At 43.9% G+C, this 13,869-nt stretch overlaps 1 protein-coding gene across 4 annotated transcripts in view; it reads right to left on the bottom strand.

The window, feature by feature from the left end:
- Positions 1-13,869, bottom strand: part of DIP2B (disco interacting protein 2 homolog B) — a 182,291-nt gene that overhangs the window by 26,427 nt on the left and 141,995 nt on the right. For all 4 annotated transcript variants that reach the window (XM_053375102.1, XM_053375105.1, XM_053375104.1 and 1 more), the window contains 8 exons: positions 13,060-13,169; positions 12,060-12,162; positions 10,424-10,488; positions 9,794-9,887; positions 7,965-8,084; positions 5,433-5,547; positions 3,920-4,059; positions 2,145-2,281 (listed from right to left, as the gene is read on the bottom strand). In XM_053375102.1, coding sequence (XP_053231077.1) covers positions 2,145-2,281; positions 3,920-4,059; positions 5,433-5,547; positions 7,965-8,084; positions 9,794-9,887; positions 10,424-10,488; positions 12,060-12,162; positions 13,060-13,169 — 884 coding nt within the window. The remainder of the gene's footprint in view (positions 1-2,144; positions 2,282-3,919; positions 4,060-5,432; positions 5,548-7,964; positions 8,085-9,793; positions 9,888-10,423; positions 10,489-12,059; positions 12,163-13,059; positions 13,170-13,869) is intronic.

Here is a 13,869-nt window from a genome sequence, read left to right as displayed (position 1 = left end):
ATTCTTGGGCAAGGTGATTGAGCGAGTGGTTGCTGAACAACTCCAGGCACGCCTGGAAGAAGCGGACCATTTGGATCTCTTCCAGTCGGGATTCAGGCCTCATCATGGGACTGAAACTGCCTTGGTCGCACTGGTTGATGATCTCCGGCGGGCTAGGGACAAAGGTGAGAGCTGTTTCCTAGTTCTGCTGGATCTCTCAGTGGCGTTTGATACCATCGACCATAACATCCTTCTGGACCGTCTTGAGGGGCTGGGAGCTGGGGGCACTGTCATACAGTGGTTCCGCTCCTTCCTCCTGGGCCGTGTTCAGAAAGTGGGGGGGGGATGAGTGTTCAGACCCCTGGGCTCTCACTTGTGGGGTGCCTCAGGGTTCTGTCCTCTCCCCCATGCTTTTCAACATTTACATGCAGCCACTGGGAGAGATCATCAGGAGGTTTGGGCTGGGGGTTCATCAGTATGCGGATGATACCCAGCTCTACCTCTCTTTTAAATCAAAACCAGTGAAGGCGGTGAAGGTCCTGTGTGAGTGTCTGGAGGCGGTTGGAGGATGGATGGCGGCTAATAGATTGAGGTTGAATCCTGACAAGACAGAAGTACTGTTTTTGGGGGACAGGAGGCGGGCAGGTGTGGAGGATTCCCTGGTCCTGAATGGGGTAACTGTGCCCCTGAAGGACCAGTGCGCAGCCTGGGAGTCATTTTGGACTCACAGCTGTCCATGGAGGCACAGGTCAAATCTGTGTCCAGGGCAGCTGTTTACCAGCTCCATCTGGTACGTAGGCTGAGACCCTATCTGCCTGCAGACTGTCTCGCCAGAGTGGTACATGCTCTGGTTATCTCCCGCTTGGACTACTGCAATGCGCTCTACGTGGGGCTACCTTTGAAGGTGACCCGGAAACTACAACTAATCCAGAATGCGGCAGCTAGACTGGTGACTGGGAGCGGCCGCCGAGACCATATAACACCGGTCTTGAAAGACCTACATTGGCTCCCAGTACGTTTCCGAGCACAATTCATCTTGGTGCTGACCTTTAAAGCCCTAAATGGCCTCGGTCCAGTATATCTGAAGGAGCGTCTCCTCCCCCATCATTCTGCCCGGACACTGAGGTCCAGCTCCGAGGGCTTTCTGGCGGTTCCCTCACTGCGAGAGGCCAAGTTACAGGGAACCCAGCAGAGGGCCTTCTCGGTAGTGGCGCCCGCCCTGTGGAATGCCCTCCCATCAGATGTCAAAGCGATAAACATCTACCTGACATTCAGAAGACATCTGAAGGCAGCCCTGTTCAGGGAAGTTTTTAATATGTGACATTTTAGTGTATCTTTCATCTTTGTTGGAAGCCGCTCAGAGTGGCTGGGGAAACCCAGCCAGATGGGCGGGGTACAAATAATAAAACAGATTTTTAGTCTTTCAGTGGCTAATTGTAGATGGTTCAACTTTTGATGCAGATACTCCCACATAGTGCTAAATTTGAGACAGTGTTTAATTAAGCTTGTATAGTCAGCTGTTAAGAACGTATGTTCAGCGCAGAAAGTCCTCAGTTGAAGTCTCACCTCAACCATGAGCTCATGGGTGGCTTAAGGAAAGCCACTCTGTCAGCCAAAGCTCCACCACTCCTTGCAAATCTGTGATATGGGGAGCATACTGACCTACCCTACTGGTCGCCATAGGGATTGTTAAGAATATATGCAAAGAAGAGTTTTTAGTACAGTCGTACCTTGTTTTGTGACTGGGATCCGTTCCGGAGCCCGGGCCGCTAGCCAAAAAGGACACAGGGCAAAGTGCCGCGTCTGCGCACGCGTGTGGAGCGGTTTGTGCTTCTGCGCATGCATGAAGCGCGATTTAGCGCTTCTGCGCATGTGCAAGCAGCAAACCCGGAAGTAACCTGTTCCGGTACTTACGGGTTTGCAGCGGACGTTCACCGAAGTGGACGCTAGACGAGGCAGACGTTCGCAGAGGTATTACTGTACTTGCAAGCACAATATGAATGCTTAATAAATATTATAAAAATTAAGCACAGAAAGATTCCCTTTTCCTTTCCCATCCACTATCTCAAAAAAAGCAAAAAGCTGTGAAAAGCCCAAACAAACCCTCTGCTAACTCAATAAAACAGAGCACGATCCATTTAAAGTCAGAATGCAGAATTACATACCTCAAATGTGCTTTTAGTTACTCCAGTCAGCCCATAATACATCATTCCTCCTGTTCTGGAGCTAACACAGATTTCGCCAATCTCATCTGTCTTGCAGAGCTGAGGAGGTCCATCAGGCTTCACTATGCACATCATCCCTAGAACAAATCAAATGCCATTAGGGAACCTCCCGTTCAGTCTCAGAGATCAACTCCTTTGATGGAAATATAAGAGAAGAAATGGAACAGAACCAGGCTTTTGACCCAAGTACACATTTTAAGAAGCAACTGCTATGCTTACAGCGGCTACAGTCCTATTTTTGTCTGTCTCCTTGTTTAAGGTGTTCAGGTTATCAAACACTTAACTTTAATGGGCAAAGCCTAATCTGGACTTTTCTTTCTTTCACAGCTTGTGCTTCCAGCATGTCAATCATTAGTTATCCCAGTAAAAGCTCCTTTACGATGTATTTTTGTTGGTTTCTAACCAGCTGCAAGTTCATTTCTAAGCACAGGAGAGGGTGGGATGGGAGATGGGGACTGCAGAAAATTAGATGCACGGGTATGTCATGGGGTGATATGGGCACAGACAGCAATTTCCCTAAGATGGAATACATAAATATTATAAAAATCTCACTGGACACCACAGTTCAAGAAGGACACTGACAAACTGGAACGTGTCCAGAGGAGGGCAACCAAAATGGTCAAAGGCCTGGAAACGATGCCTTATGAGGAACGGCTAAGGGAGCTGGGCATGTTTAGCCTGGAGAAGAGAAGGTTAAGGGGTGATATGATAGCCATGTTCAAATATATAAAAGGATGTCACATAGAGGAGGGAGAAAGGTTGTTTTCTGCCGCTCCAGAGAAGCGGACACGGAGCAATGGATCCAAACTACAAGAAAGAAGATTCCACCTAAACATTAGGAAAAACTTCCTGACAGTAAGAGCTGTTCGACAGTGGAATTTGCTGCCAAGGAGTGTGGTGGAGTCTCCTTCTTTGGAGGTCTTTAAGCAGAGGCTTGACAACCATATGTCAGGAGTGCTCTGATGGTGTTTCCTGCTTGGCAGGGGGTTGGATTCGATGGCCCTTGTGGTCTCTTCCAACTCTATGATTCTATGATATTCTTAAGGTAAATGCTACCACAAAGTAAATTGTGCTACTGAGACCTTTCCAAGCGTGTGCTTTAAAAGGTAATGTGAGCCTTAAGAAGCAAAAGGAATAGAGGAACACAATACCCATTTTCTTTTTGAGTGGGCAGAATAAGCCCAAACAATTTGAATAACCATCAGATGAAAAGGTCTGTTAGCAGTACCCAGAGGATTTTAAGGGTGCAACAGCAAAGGATTACATAGCAGCTGAGGCTACTGCAGGAGCAAAGCAGCCTTTGTGGCAGACAACATGGCTGCCCAACTCCCATATTTATTTGAAGCATTTTCAGCCAAAGAACCTCCCAAAGTGCTTACAGTAAAAATCAGTGCTTATCAGTAAAAATAAGGCAGCCCCTTCCCACAAATTTAAAACCTAAAGGACGCAACACGAGAGGAAAAAGTGGGGAGGAGGGAAGAGGAAAACAAACACACCCAGACAACAATTCTTAAAGCTACTTTTTAATTCTTACAACGGCCAGCTGGATTTGAAAACAGTTCAGGGGAAAGAGGAACAAACAAACCTCCACTGCAGCCTGGAAGGATAGCTATTGTTAGGTGACAGATGAGAGAGGGAGGAGCCCAAACAGAGAAAGTTTGAAACATTTCAGAGCAGGACCATGTACTCTCCCCTTCCACCACCATGATCCTCACCTCCTGGCATCACATGTCCAACATCCTGCACAGTGAGAGCCGAGTTCTTATCTTCTGTGTTCACACGTATGACACTATAACTCAACCCATTCATCGATAAGATGGCTCTTCCAGGCAAGGGTGCCCCAGGGACACCAGGTCTAGGAATACAAGAGGCATTAATATACTACAGCACAATATGACAAGGAAAAGGCATATTTTCCACCTTAAATTAGGCGGGTGAAACAAAGCACCTTGGGTTAACCGAGTATGAGTGTGTGTGTGTGTGTGTATACATGGCTGTGGTTGTTAGATCTTGGGGTTCTGGTAAAAAAAACCTAAGTAGATCTGATAAGACTAAAGTCTGCCCAACACCAAACCAGGAACTTTATCCAAAGATGGTTGATCACTGAGTCCATGTACATTCAGCGGAGTGGAAACCTAGTTCTAATGGATTCTCAACCTCCTGATATATTTGGATGTGAATAAATTTCTGTATGAACCCAATGAGAGATAGACATAATTCGTGCTTCTCATCAACAGATAAAAAGAAAGCCTTAAATGCCATTTAGAATTATTAGGTTTGCTTTCCAATAGCTACAAAAAAAAAAATCAATAATCCAAAAAGACTGCACAGCAATGCCTCAAGAGTATGAAATCATATTCTTGGATCAAAACTGAAACTGATTTGCGTATTTTTATATTTGAACAAAAAGAATACATATGTTAGATCATAGGTAAAGGTAAAGGGACCCCTGACCATTAGGTCCAGTCGTGACCGACTCTGGGGTTGCGGCACTCATCTCGCTTTATTGGCCAAGGGAGCCGGCGTTTGTCCGCAGACAGCTTCCGGGTCATGTGGCCAGCATGACTAAGCCGCTTCTGGCGAACCAGAGCAGCGCACGGAAATGCCGTTTACCTTCCCGCCGGAGCGGTACCTATTTATCGACTTGCACTTTGTGCTTTTGAACTGCTAGGTTGGCAGAAGCTGGGACTGACCAATGGGAGCTCACCCCGTCGCGGGGATTCGGACCACCGACCTTCTGATCGGCAAGTCCTAGGCTCTGTGGTTTAACCCACAGCGCAGAATAATAATAAAAAACTTGTGAGGTTTTTTTAAAGTTATTTTATTAATATTAAAATAGTTAAGCTCTGTTATTTCTGGCACAGTGTAAGGCAAGCATTAAAAACAAATAATTGGGTGGGTGGAGAAACGTGTAATAAATTAATTACGAAAACAGTAAAATATTTAAATTAGTCGCCTTTGTTCCCCATCAGAACCGGGATACCTATATATGCCCCTCCAGAGTTTTCACCAAGGCCAATATGTCCAAATGGATGGATGGCCATAGAGATATTACCGCCACTTGCTGTGAGAACAGAAGCAATGAATTACTCAGTGAAGAAGCTATGTACTGACTACAACTTTTGTTTCAGATGCCCCAGATAAGAAACGAGCTTGAAGTATTTGTAAATTGGTGGCATCTCTTTAAAACACACAAGAGGGTAGTTGGGAAAATTAGACATCACCTACCTCCGAATTGCCACAGTCATTGCTTCAGGAGATGTTGCGCAAGGACATATTGCCTCCGGTTTAAGCCCATGGCTCTGGAACAAGCTTAGGAAAGCATCGCAAGAGGACACAGACCCTGGAAGGCAATCATTATCATTTTAAACTGTGAACAGGGCCTGCTAACAGAAACACAAAGGCTGCTTTAGGAAAGCCATAATATCTACAGTTTATATGATGCCTAAATGTAATAACATTTCCTAAAGATTTAGTGCACTGCAGACATGTCTGAGTGCTATAATAGAGTGGCTCTTTCTAAAAATCAGACTTCCTCACTTAATTACTGTGCAGTAACATAGTTCTGGAGCCCCAGGCATATTATAATTTGCGGGAGGCCTGTCTGCAGATGAAGTACACAAAAAGGCTGGATAAAAGCATATAATAATAAAACTGCAAGGCCCACATTGTGCTATTTATAAGGCCAGAAGAACCTCCACCTTCCTTTCAAAGCTCTCTGAGCATCCAAACCTTAAAAAGGAATTACGGGAACTGATGTTAATTCTAACTGTACAAAGCACTTCACAATAATCCCTAGGATTGTTAGAACCTCTGTGCAGACTCCTTGTGAATCTGAAAACATTTGTGAAAGAAGACAATTACAAGGTTTAAGTGCTCCCCCACCACACCCAGAAGATTAAGGCGTATCTTCCCAGTGCATTCTGCCTCCATCTGATCCAAAAGTGCTAATTGCATTCAAATTGTACTGCTTGCCAACACCATCTGGCCAGACACTCAATTAAGCCCCCAAGAGGAGCAGAAGCACCCTGTTGCTCATTTCTTTCAAAGACCCTTTGCCTCATCCCCTGTGAGCAATTTAAAGATGCTCAGGTCTCCTCCTCTGTGCTGCCTGTTAATGGAGGGGGTGATTCCCCCCCCACACACACCGCGGACAGAAATGGCTGTTGTCCTCTTTTAAAGATACAATTCTCATAGGACTTCTGCAAAGTCTTTGGCCATTTCTCTAGAGGTTGCCTTGAAGCAGACCCCCAATACCATGTCTGCCAGAATATATCCAAGTGTTTTAATTCCATTTCTTTAACTTTGCCAGTATAACTCAAGTTATTACATGCTTAGAAGCAGACAAAAGCAAATGTTACCCTTATCTGACTACTGCCATTCCAAATTACTGCATCTAAGATGATTTAGCAAGGTGTTAAATACAGAACACCTTTACTCTTTATTATGAGTTTTGGTTTCAGTGTTGTTACCTGTCTCACATACTTAAGGCAGCACCAAGCTAGAATATCTAGGCAAAACTAAAACTGCAATTCAATTCCTCTTATAAAAGCAGCTCTGGAATATTTGGCAACTCACTGTTCTATAAGACAGTAATCATTTGAACAATATTGCAAAAAATACAATGAAGATTGCAAAAAACACAAAGAAGCAATCCTTTTATTTACCTCTATTCTACAAAATAAATTGCAACAAATGCAAACAGTACAGGGAAAGTTCTCTTGACTGACATACATACACACACACAATCTTTGCTCTCTATTCTTCTAATTTGAAAATACAGAAGAAATAGTTATAACCAATTTCGTGTTGGAGTACAATGAAATATAGGTAAAATGTAAAGGGCTGTTCGACAGTGGAATTTGCTGCCAAGGAGTGTGGTGGAGTCTCCTTCTTTGGAGGTCTTTAAGCAAAGGCTTGACAACCATATGTCAGGAGTGCTCTGATGGTGTTTCCTGCTTGGCAGGGGGGTTGGACTCGATGGCCCTTGTGGTCTCTTCCAACTCTATGATTCTATGATTCTATGATTCTATGACCCCTGAATGGTTAAGTCCAGTCAGAGGCAACTATGGGGTTCCAGCGCTCATCTCACTTTCAGGCTGAGGGAGCCAGCGTTTGTCCACAGACTGTTTTCTGGGTTATGTGGCCAGCATGACTAAACCGCTTCTGGTGCAACGGAACACCGTGACGGAAACCAGTGCGCACGGAAATGCTGTTTACCTTCCCGCTGCAGCGGTACCCATTTATCTACTTGCACTGGCGTGCTTTCAAACTGCTAGGTTGGCAGGAGCTGAGACAGAGGAACGAGAACTCACCCCGTCACGGGGATTCGAACCACCAACCTTCTGATCAGCAAGCCCAAGAAGTTCTGTGGTTTAGACCACAGCACCAAGAATTACTGAATTGCCCCCTCTCGCATAGCTCATCAGAAGATTAAGTTACATTTCCTCAAGAGGCAAAGATTTTATCCAATGCTTTGCCCCCTGTGGACCACTCACTTCCATTGTATTGCATCTGGCTGCCCATGCCATAAATGATCTTAGAGCATGCAGGCAAATAAGTGTATACAGCCTTAGGCTGCAATCCCATACTTGGAAATACGTCTTACTTGCATCCATGTGTGCACACACTTTTCAGTGCTCTACTGCCAAGTATGTGAGTAAGTTATCTTCACTGAGCACAATTCTGAAGACTGTTGGAGGAAAACCTGCTAAATATGCAGGCACTACTGCAGGAAAACAGGCCCAAGTGGATACTCACAAGGGTTAGCACCATCTGTTACAATCAGCATCCGCAGGGAATTTAAGCTGACATCTCTTTGGTCCCGGTGAGCCATCATGGCCCAGTGCAAATCTCGACACTTCACCAAAGCCACCTTAGCTGCAACCGAGAGAATTAGAGAAAGTCAGTGCACCAAAGTGGAGGCTTACTTGTTGCTCCTTTAAGTAAAAGCCACAGGGATGCCGAAATATTGGGAAATTCTGGAACAAGAGGGAGATAGACTGAAATTGCAGAGTTTTGAGAAACTAAAAAACAAAGTGCGAGATTGGCTTCATTATTGTCAGATAATGGAGGCATATAATTTGGACAAGAAAATTGGCTTCCAAGTGGAAAAATCAAAATTAGAAACAGAACTGTTAGAACCCAAAACTAAGATTTTGTCAAAGATGTATAACTTGCTGTTGAAATGGAATACTCAGGATGAAACGGTGAAATCTGCTATGATTAAATGGGCACAAGACGTTGGACATGACATCATGTTTGCTGACTGGGAACAGTTATGGACCACAGGTATGAAGTTTACGGCATGTAATGCCTTAAGAGAAAATATTATGAAGATGATATACAGGTGGTACATGACCCCAGTCAAGCTTGCAGGGAGAAGAGTCGGTGGAAGAAGATTGGAAGAAATTTAAAGACTATCTACAGAAATATCGTAAAATTAATGAATGTTAGAATGAGGTTGGATAGAAATTAAGTGATTTCCAGCTGTAATGCTTTAAGAGAATGTGAAAAAAGGGATATAAATAGGTAAAAATTTAATGGTAAGGATTTGCTGAACCAACAATTTGAAGTGGAATACAAAAAAGGGAGGTATGAGGAGGTCCGGGAAACAAGCTAAAGGAAAATAAGCAATGGAAACTTTGTGTGTTTTCAACTATTTTTATTTTGTATTTTTGTTACTTTTTTCATTTTTATTGTAATACTTTAAAAAATCTTAATAAATATCTTATATATATATAAAAAAAGCCACAGGGATATTCTCAGAGATCTGAAGGACAAAACTCTAGGCAGACTTAGGCGGTAAATCACTTTGGTAAACAAATGCTAAGACTACAGGGTGAGAAGATACCAGCTCTCCAAGATCTCCAATGAGAAAGTAGCAGAACCATGTAGCCTAAGGCTATGTTCCCAGTAACAATCAAGAGTCACACATCCCTTTAGCAGCTTCTCTGTGCCCCATTCAGCTCCATGGGCTTGGGAACAGGACTGGAGACCAGATAGGGGCCAGATATGTTTTTCTATAGGTGTTTTGCATATCAATACTTCCTGCACCTAATAAATGGGGAGAGTGTCAGTTTGCATATCTTGGTACAGAAAGTATTGAGCGGATGTGTAGAAATCTTTCCTATTCTATTTAATTCAAGAGTAGCTTTTCTGTGTGAAAGAAAGGTTTGTGATGTTGGGTTATTCCTTCAGAGAAGCTGACTACAGCTGGCTTAAACTGGTTCTGTTATCTTTTTCTGTCAAGATCATGCTGACTATAATAATAGGGCAAAAGGAGTCTGGGTTTCTCTTTCTCTCTCTTTTCCTTCTGGTGTGATGTTCTGCACATAGTATGCTTAATGTTAAGGTTTAGTCTTAGTGTAAGTTTAAATTAAGACTGCTGCAACTGGATTTCTTATGGACAGTGCCAATCCTGAATGTATTGGATTTGTGACCATTATGCTCATTTGCATTCAGTAGCAGTAAAACTTTGCTGGATGAAATACAATTGCCTCTTGTCTACATTTGGGGAATCCTAATCTGGATCATATCGAGTAGAATTTCATGACAAGTCAGCTGTGCAACGGCCTTTCAATGCCCACCTTTGTGAGTGTGAACCCTCTGTACCCAGGAAAGAGGGCAGGTTTTCATCACTGAGTAGGGCACACTGACGGTGTGCAGCTTGTTCATTACACTCTGAAAGACAGAAAGAGAGCCGGTTTTACACATGCACACACAGGGAATAACCCAGATGCAAATCAAATAAAAACAAACCACTGGCAAAAATGTGTGGTTTCCATGCACGTGAAAAAGCGTTTCCTCTATAACCACAATGAATCCAATCCAATAACTCTAATTCACAGGATTTTAAAATAATGCTGACATGCTACACTTCACATTCCACAGTGAGACTGCAGTCATACCATTCTTCAGTGGTCCTTCCATCTTTAAGACTAAGCTGAGCTGTGGCGCACGATGAAATTTTTCATAGGGGAACAGTTAGGGATAGAGGCGCCAGCTTGCAAGGGTGAGGGTGATGTTGTGGGCAAGAGGATCACGCTTCCCTCCCTAAGCCAGGCAGAAGCTTCCCAGGCTTTGGGAAGGAGGTTCCAGGGGGAGCATTTAGGGGGCTAGACTAGTCCCCCTAGTCCAATAACCGCATGCCTCTGTAGCCTACGAAAAGAAGTCACAGTAAAGTTTCTGCAGATCATCCCCTTAAAATGCTGACTCACCGTTAGCATGCTATGCCACAAGCCTGCGTCTTTCTTGAAATCCAGGACGTTCACTATGGTTTCACCTGCAACAGAAATGTTAACACTTAACTTGTCTGAAATTTTGCTTCCCGAGGTGCAACTTTCTATTCTGCTAAACAAACACAAGGTCTACTCCAGGGTTCCATGAATAATCATATTGTACTGGCCACTTCTCAGACTTGCCATGAAAAACCAAAATCTCTCCCCTCAGATGCTTGCAACAAGCTTCTTAACAGGAAAATAAATCTCCTTCGTTGATAATGCCAAGCATTTCTCTAACAAGAAATGTACCAACAGAACTTTCTTCGCACACACTTAAACAGATCTGTATTGCTAAGCAGGGCGGGGGGGGGGGGAGGAGATGGAATGCTATTTTAATTGTTTTATTCTATTTTATTGCAGTGATGATTGGTATTGGCTGCTTCAATAGTCCATCAGGGCAGATTAAGATGCCTGTAAATAAACTGCTATGAATGCTCTGTTTTGGTTTATATGAAGGCCCATCTATTCCAGGATCCTGTTCTCACAGTGGCAAACCAGAAGACTGCAGAAAGCCTGGAAGTAAGACCTGAGCACAACAACACTCTCCCCGCTTGTGTTTTCCAAACAAGTGGTATTCAGACGAAAGCTGAAGAAAAGCCACTGATGATGTGTACTGAGCATTTAGGGAAGCTAAGAAAATGCCTGGTGAAAGGAATGTTACTGAATTTTTAAAAATAAAAATAAATGGCAACATCCTTCTCCTTTTGCATGTAAAAGCTAATAGGGATCAGTTTACAAAGTCAAGCTGCTCCTTGCAATAATTTCATAGAATCAAAGAATTGTAGATTTGGAAGGGATCATAAGGGCCATCTAGTTCAACCCCCTGCAATGCAGGAATCTTTTGCCCAATGTGAGACGCAAACCCACGACCCCGAGATTAAGGGTCCCATGTTCTACCAGCTGATATATGTGGGTATATTGTTGTAAAATGGCCTAGAATATTCAATGCAGAGTGGCACATAAATGCTTTAATACAATGATTAAAATTTAAGGAACCATATGATTTTGTACAGAGAAACACATCAGTGAACCAAACTATATACGGTGGTACCTCTGGTTACAAACAGGATCTGTTCCGGAGCCCCATTCGCAACATGAGCAGAACGCAACCCGCGTCTGCGCGTGCCACGATTCGCCGCTTCTGCGCATGCGCGTGACATTATTTTGAGCGTCTGCGCATGCGTGAGTGGTGAAACCCGGAAGTAACCCTTTCCAGTACTTCTGGGTTGCCGCGGGACACAACCTGAAAAGACGTAACTCGAACCGAACGTAACAAGAGGTATGACTGTATACAGGAGATAGCGGCTATCTCAATATGAAATAACACCATTAGCTTACGAGACGTACATACAAGTCTCTCTCAGTGTGGCTGGGCAATGAAACCTAGATCACACTGAAGCGTTTGGCAGTGTGAACTGGTGCACCGTTTGTAAACAATCACTTTGATTTAATGGGTGTAGCGCATAACTCCTAAAGACTAGCACTGGGCTGGGTTCACAGTTCTCTGGAGAGAGCTGTCCACTAGGACATCATTCCCTGTGCTCATAACGCAGCCAGGCAGGACAGCACTCACCTTCAGAGTAGTTGCAGGCCTGAGACAAAGCCTGGCAGTGAGCCAGCATAGCAATTCGTGACACGGTCACACCCATCACACTCCCCTCCTTGCTGGTCTTGTACTGAGAAAAGCGCACAAATATCAACAATTCAGGGATCAAAGTGCTGTTGTATTTGCCTTAACCATTCATAAAGCTGAAGGCAGAGAGCCCTTTACTCTTTCCCGTGTATATGCATGTGTGTTTGCATGCAAGGCAGAATATGGATAAGCGAGCAAAATTGAGTAGAATGAGGAAAAAAATTACAATCCTGAATTTGTTGCCAGGGTTTCCCAAACTTGGGTCTCCAGCTGTTTTTGGACTACAATTCCCATCGTCCCTAGTTAGCAGGACCAGTGGTCAGGGATGATGGGAACTGTAATCTAGAAAACAGCTAAAGACCCAAGTTTGAAAAGCCCTGCTCTACCTATGCTATTCCTGTTCTCTCTCCCTCTCTCTCTCTCTCTCTCTCTCTCTCTCTCTCTCTCTCTCTCAATAAAGTGTGAACAGACTCACCAACAAAGGGAACAAACCATTTGAAACAAGGTTTAGAACTCCCAAAGTATTCCCATAAACCAGGGATAGGGAACCTGTGGCCCTAAAGAAGTAGCTGGGACTCCAACTCCCATTAACCCCAGCTAGCATGGCCAATACTCAGGGATGATGGGAAATGTAGTCCAATGTCTGGAAGACTACAGATCACCCACCCCATCACAAACTCTTATGGCCAAAGCTTTTTTCTGTAAAAAAAGATCTGTTCGAGAACAACAAAGGGCACTGGAAGAAGAACTTCCACGTAAATTTCGTCCTCAATTTATAATTGTGCCAGTTCACAAAGATGCTTAAACCACAACTTCTGGAGAGAAAGGGCACATTAGGAGGACATGAGGTTTTGGCAGCAAGGCACACAGACAATTGAAACACCCTAAATATATTACAAGGCAGCATATGCCGTTTTGTTAATTTTTGCTTGCTACATACCTCAATGTAAGCTGGCTCAGTCCCCGCGTTTGAAATGTTGGGCTGCCAGTCCTTTGGTGACTTAGAGAGGTACTTGGAATCTGTTACAACCCACTTGAGCCTAGGCCAACCTAAAACCGAAAGGTAAAAAAAGTGACTTCTAGGTTGCAATTATTTTTTGATGCATTCACATTGCAAATAATGCAATCTGGCTCCCCCAGAGGAACCTGCTGCAATGCTGCAAGCCTCACAAAGCCCTTAAACAAGTTTTCTTCCCCACCTTCCCGCCACCCCAGAAATACAAGGTTTCTAATCCTTATGAAAAGTTTATCTGGGTTTAGGCTGGTGGGGATCATAAAGAGACATGTAAAGAGGCAGAAAGTTAAAGCCGCTTCATTCAGAATATTATTCTGACATAGAGAAGATTTCCATGTACGAAAATTAAGATCATGCATGAATTATTTGGTCCACAATTACATGTACTGAAGCTGTTCTGCGCTGGTAGCTTCCCCAAATGCATCATCACGGCAAAACAAGAAAATGTGTGCTTTTCATACGTAACCACACAGAGGCCATGATTAGTGGGTGCAGAAATGCTTAAGTATGTAACACTCAAGCCATTTACAGCTTCGTCATTCAACAGCAGAATTGGATTGCCCTGTAAACCAGCAATGACCATGAAGTAATGTTGCAGTGTGCTCCTAGCAACCCATTCCCATTGTAAAAAGCATCAGGGGCTGTGGCTCAGTAGCAGAGCACATGCCTTTCACGAAAGCAGCCCCCATTCCAGTTACTAGTAACCCCAAATATCTCAGGCAGTAGAGATAGGGG

The sequence above is a fragment of the Podarcis raffonei genome, chromosome 2, assembly GCF_027172205.1.
Source record: "Podarcis raffonei isolate rPodRaf1 chromosome 2, rPodRaf1.pri, whole genome shotgun sequence".
Taxonomy (NCBI): Eukaryota; Metazoa; Chordata; class Lepidosauria; order Squamata; family Lacertidae; genus Podarcis; species Podarcis raffonei.
This window is presented reverse-complemented; position numbering and strand designations above follow the sequence as displayed.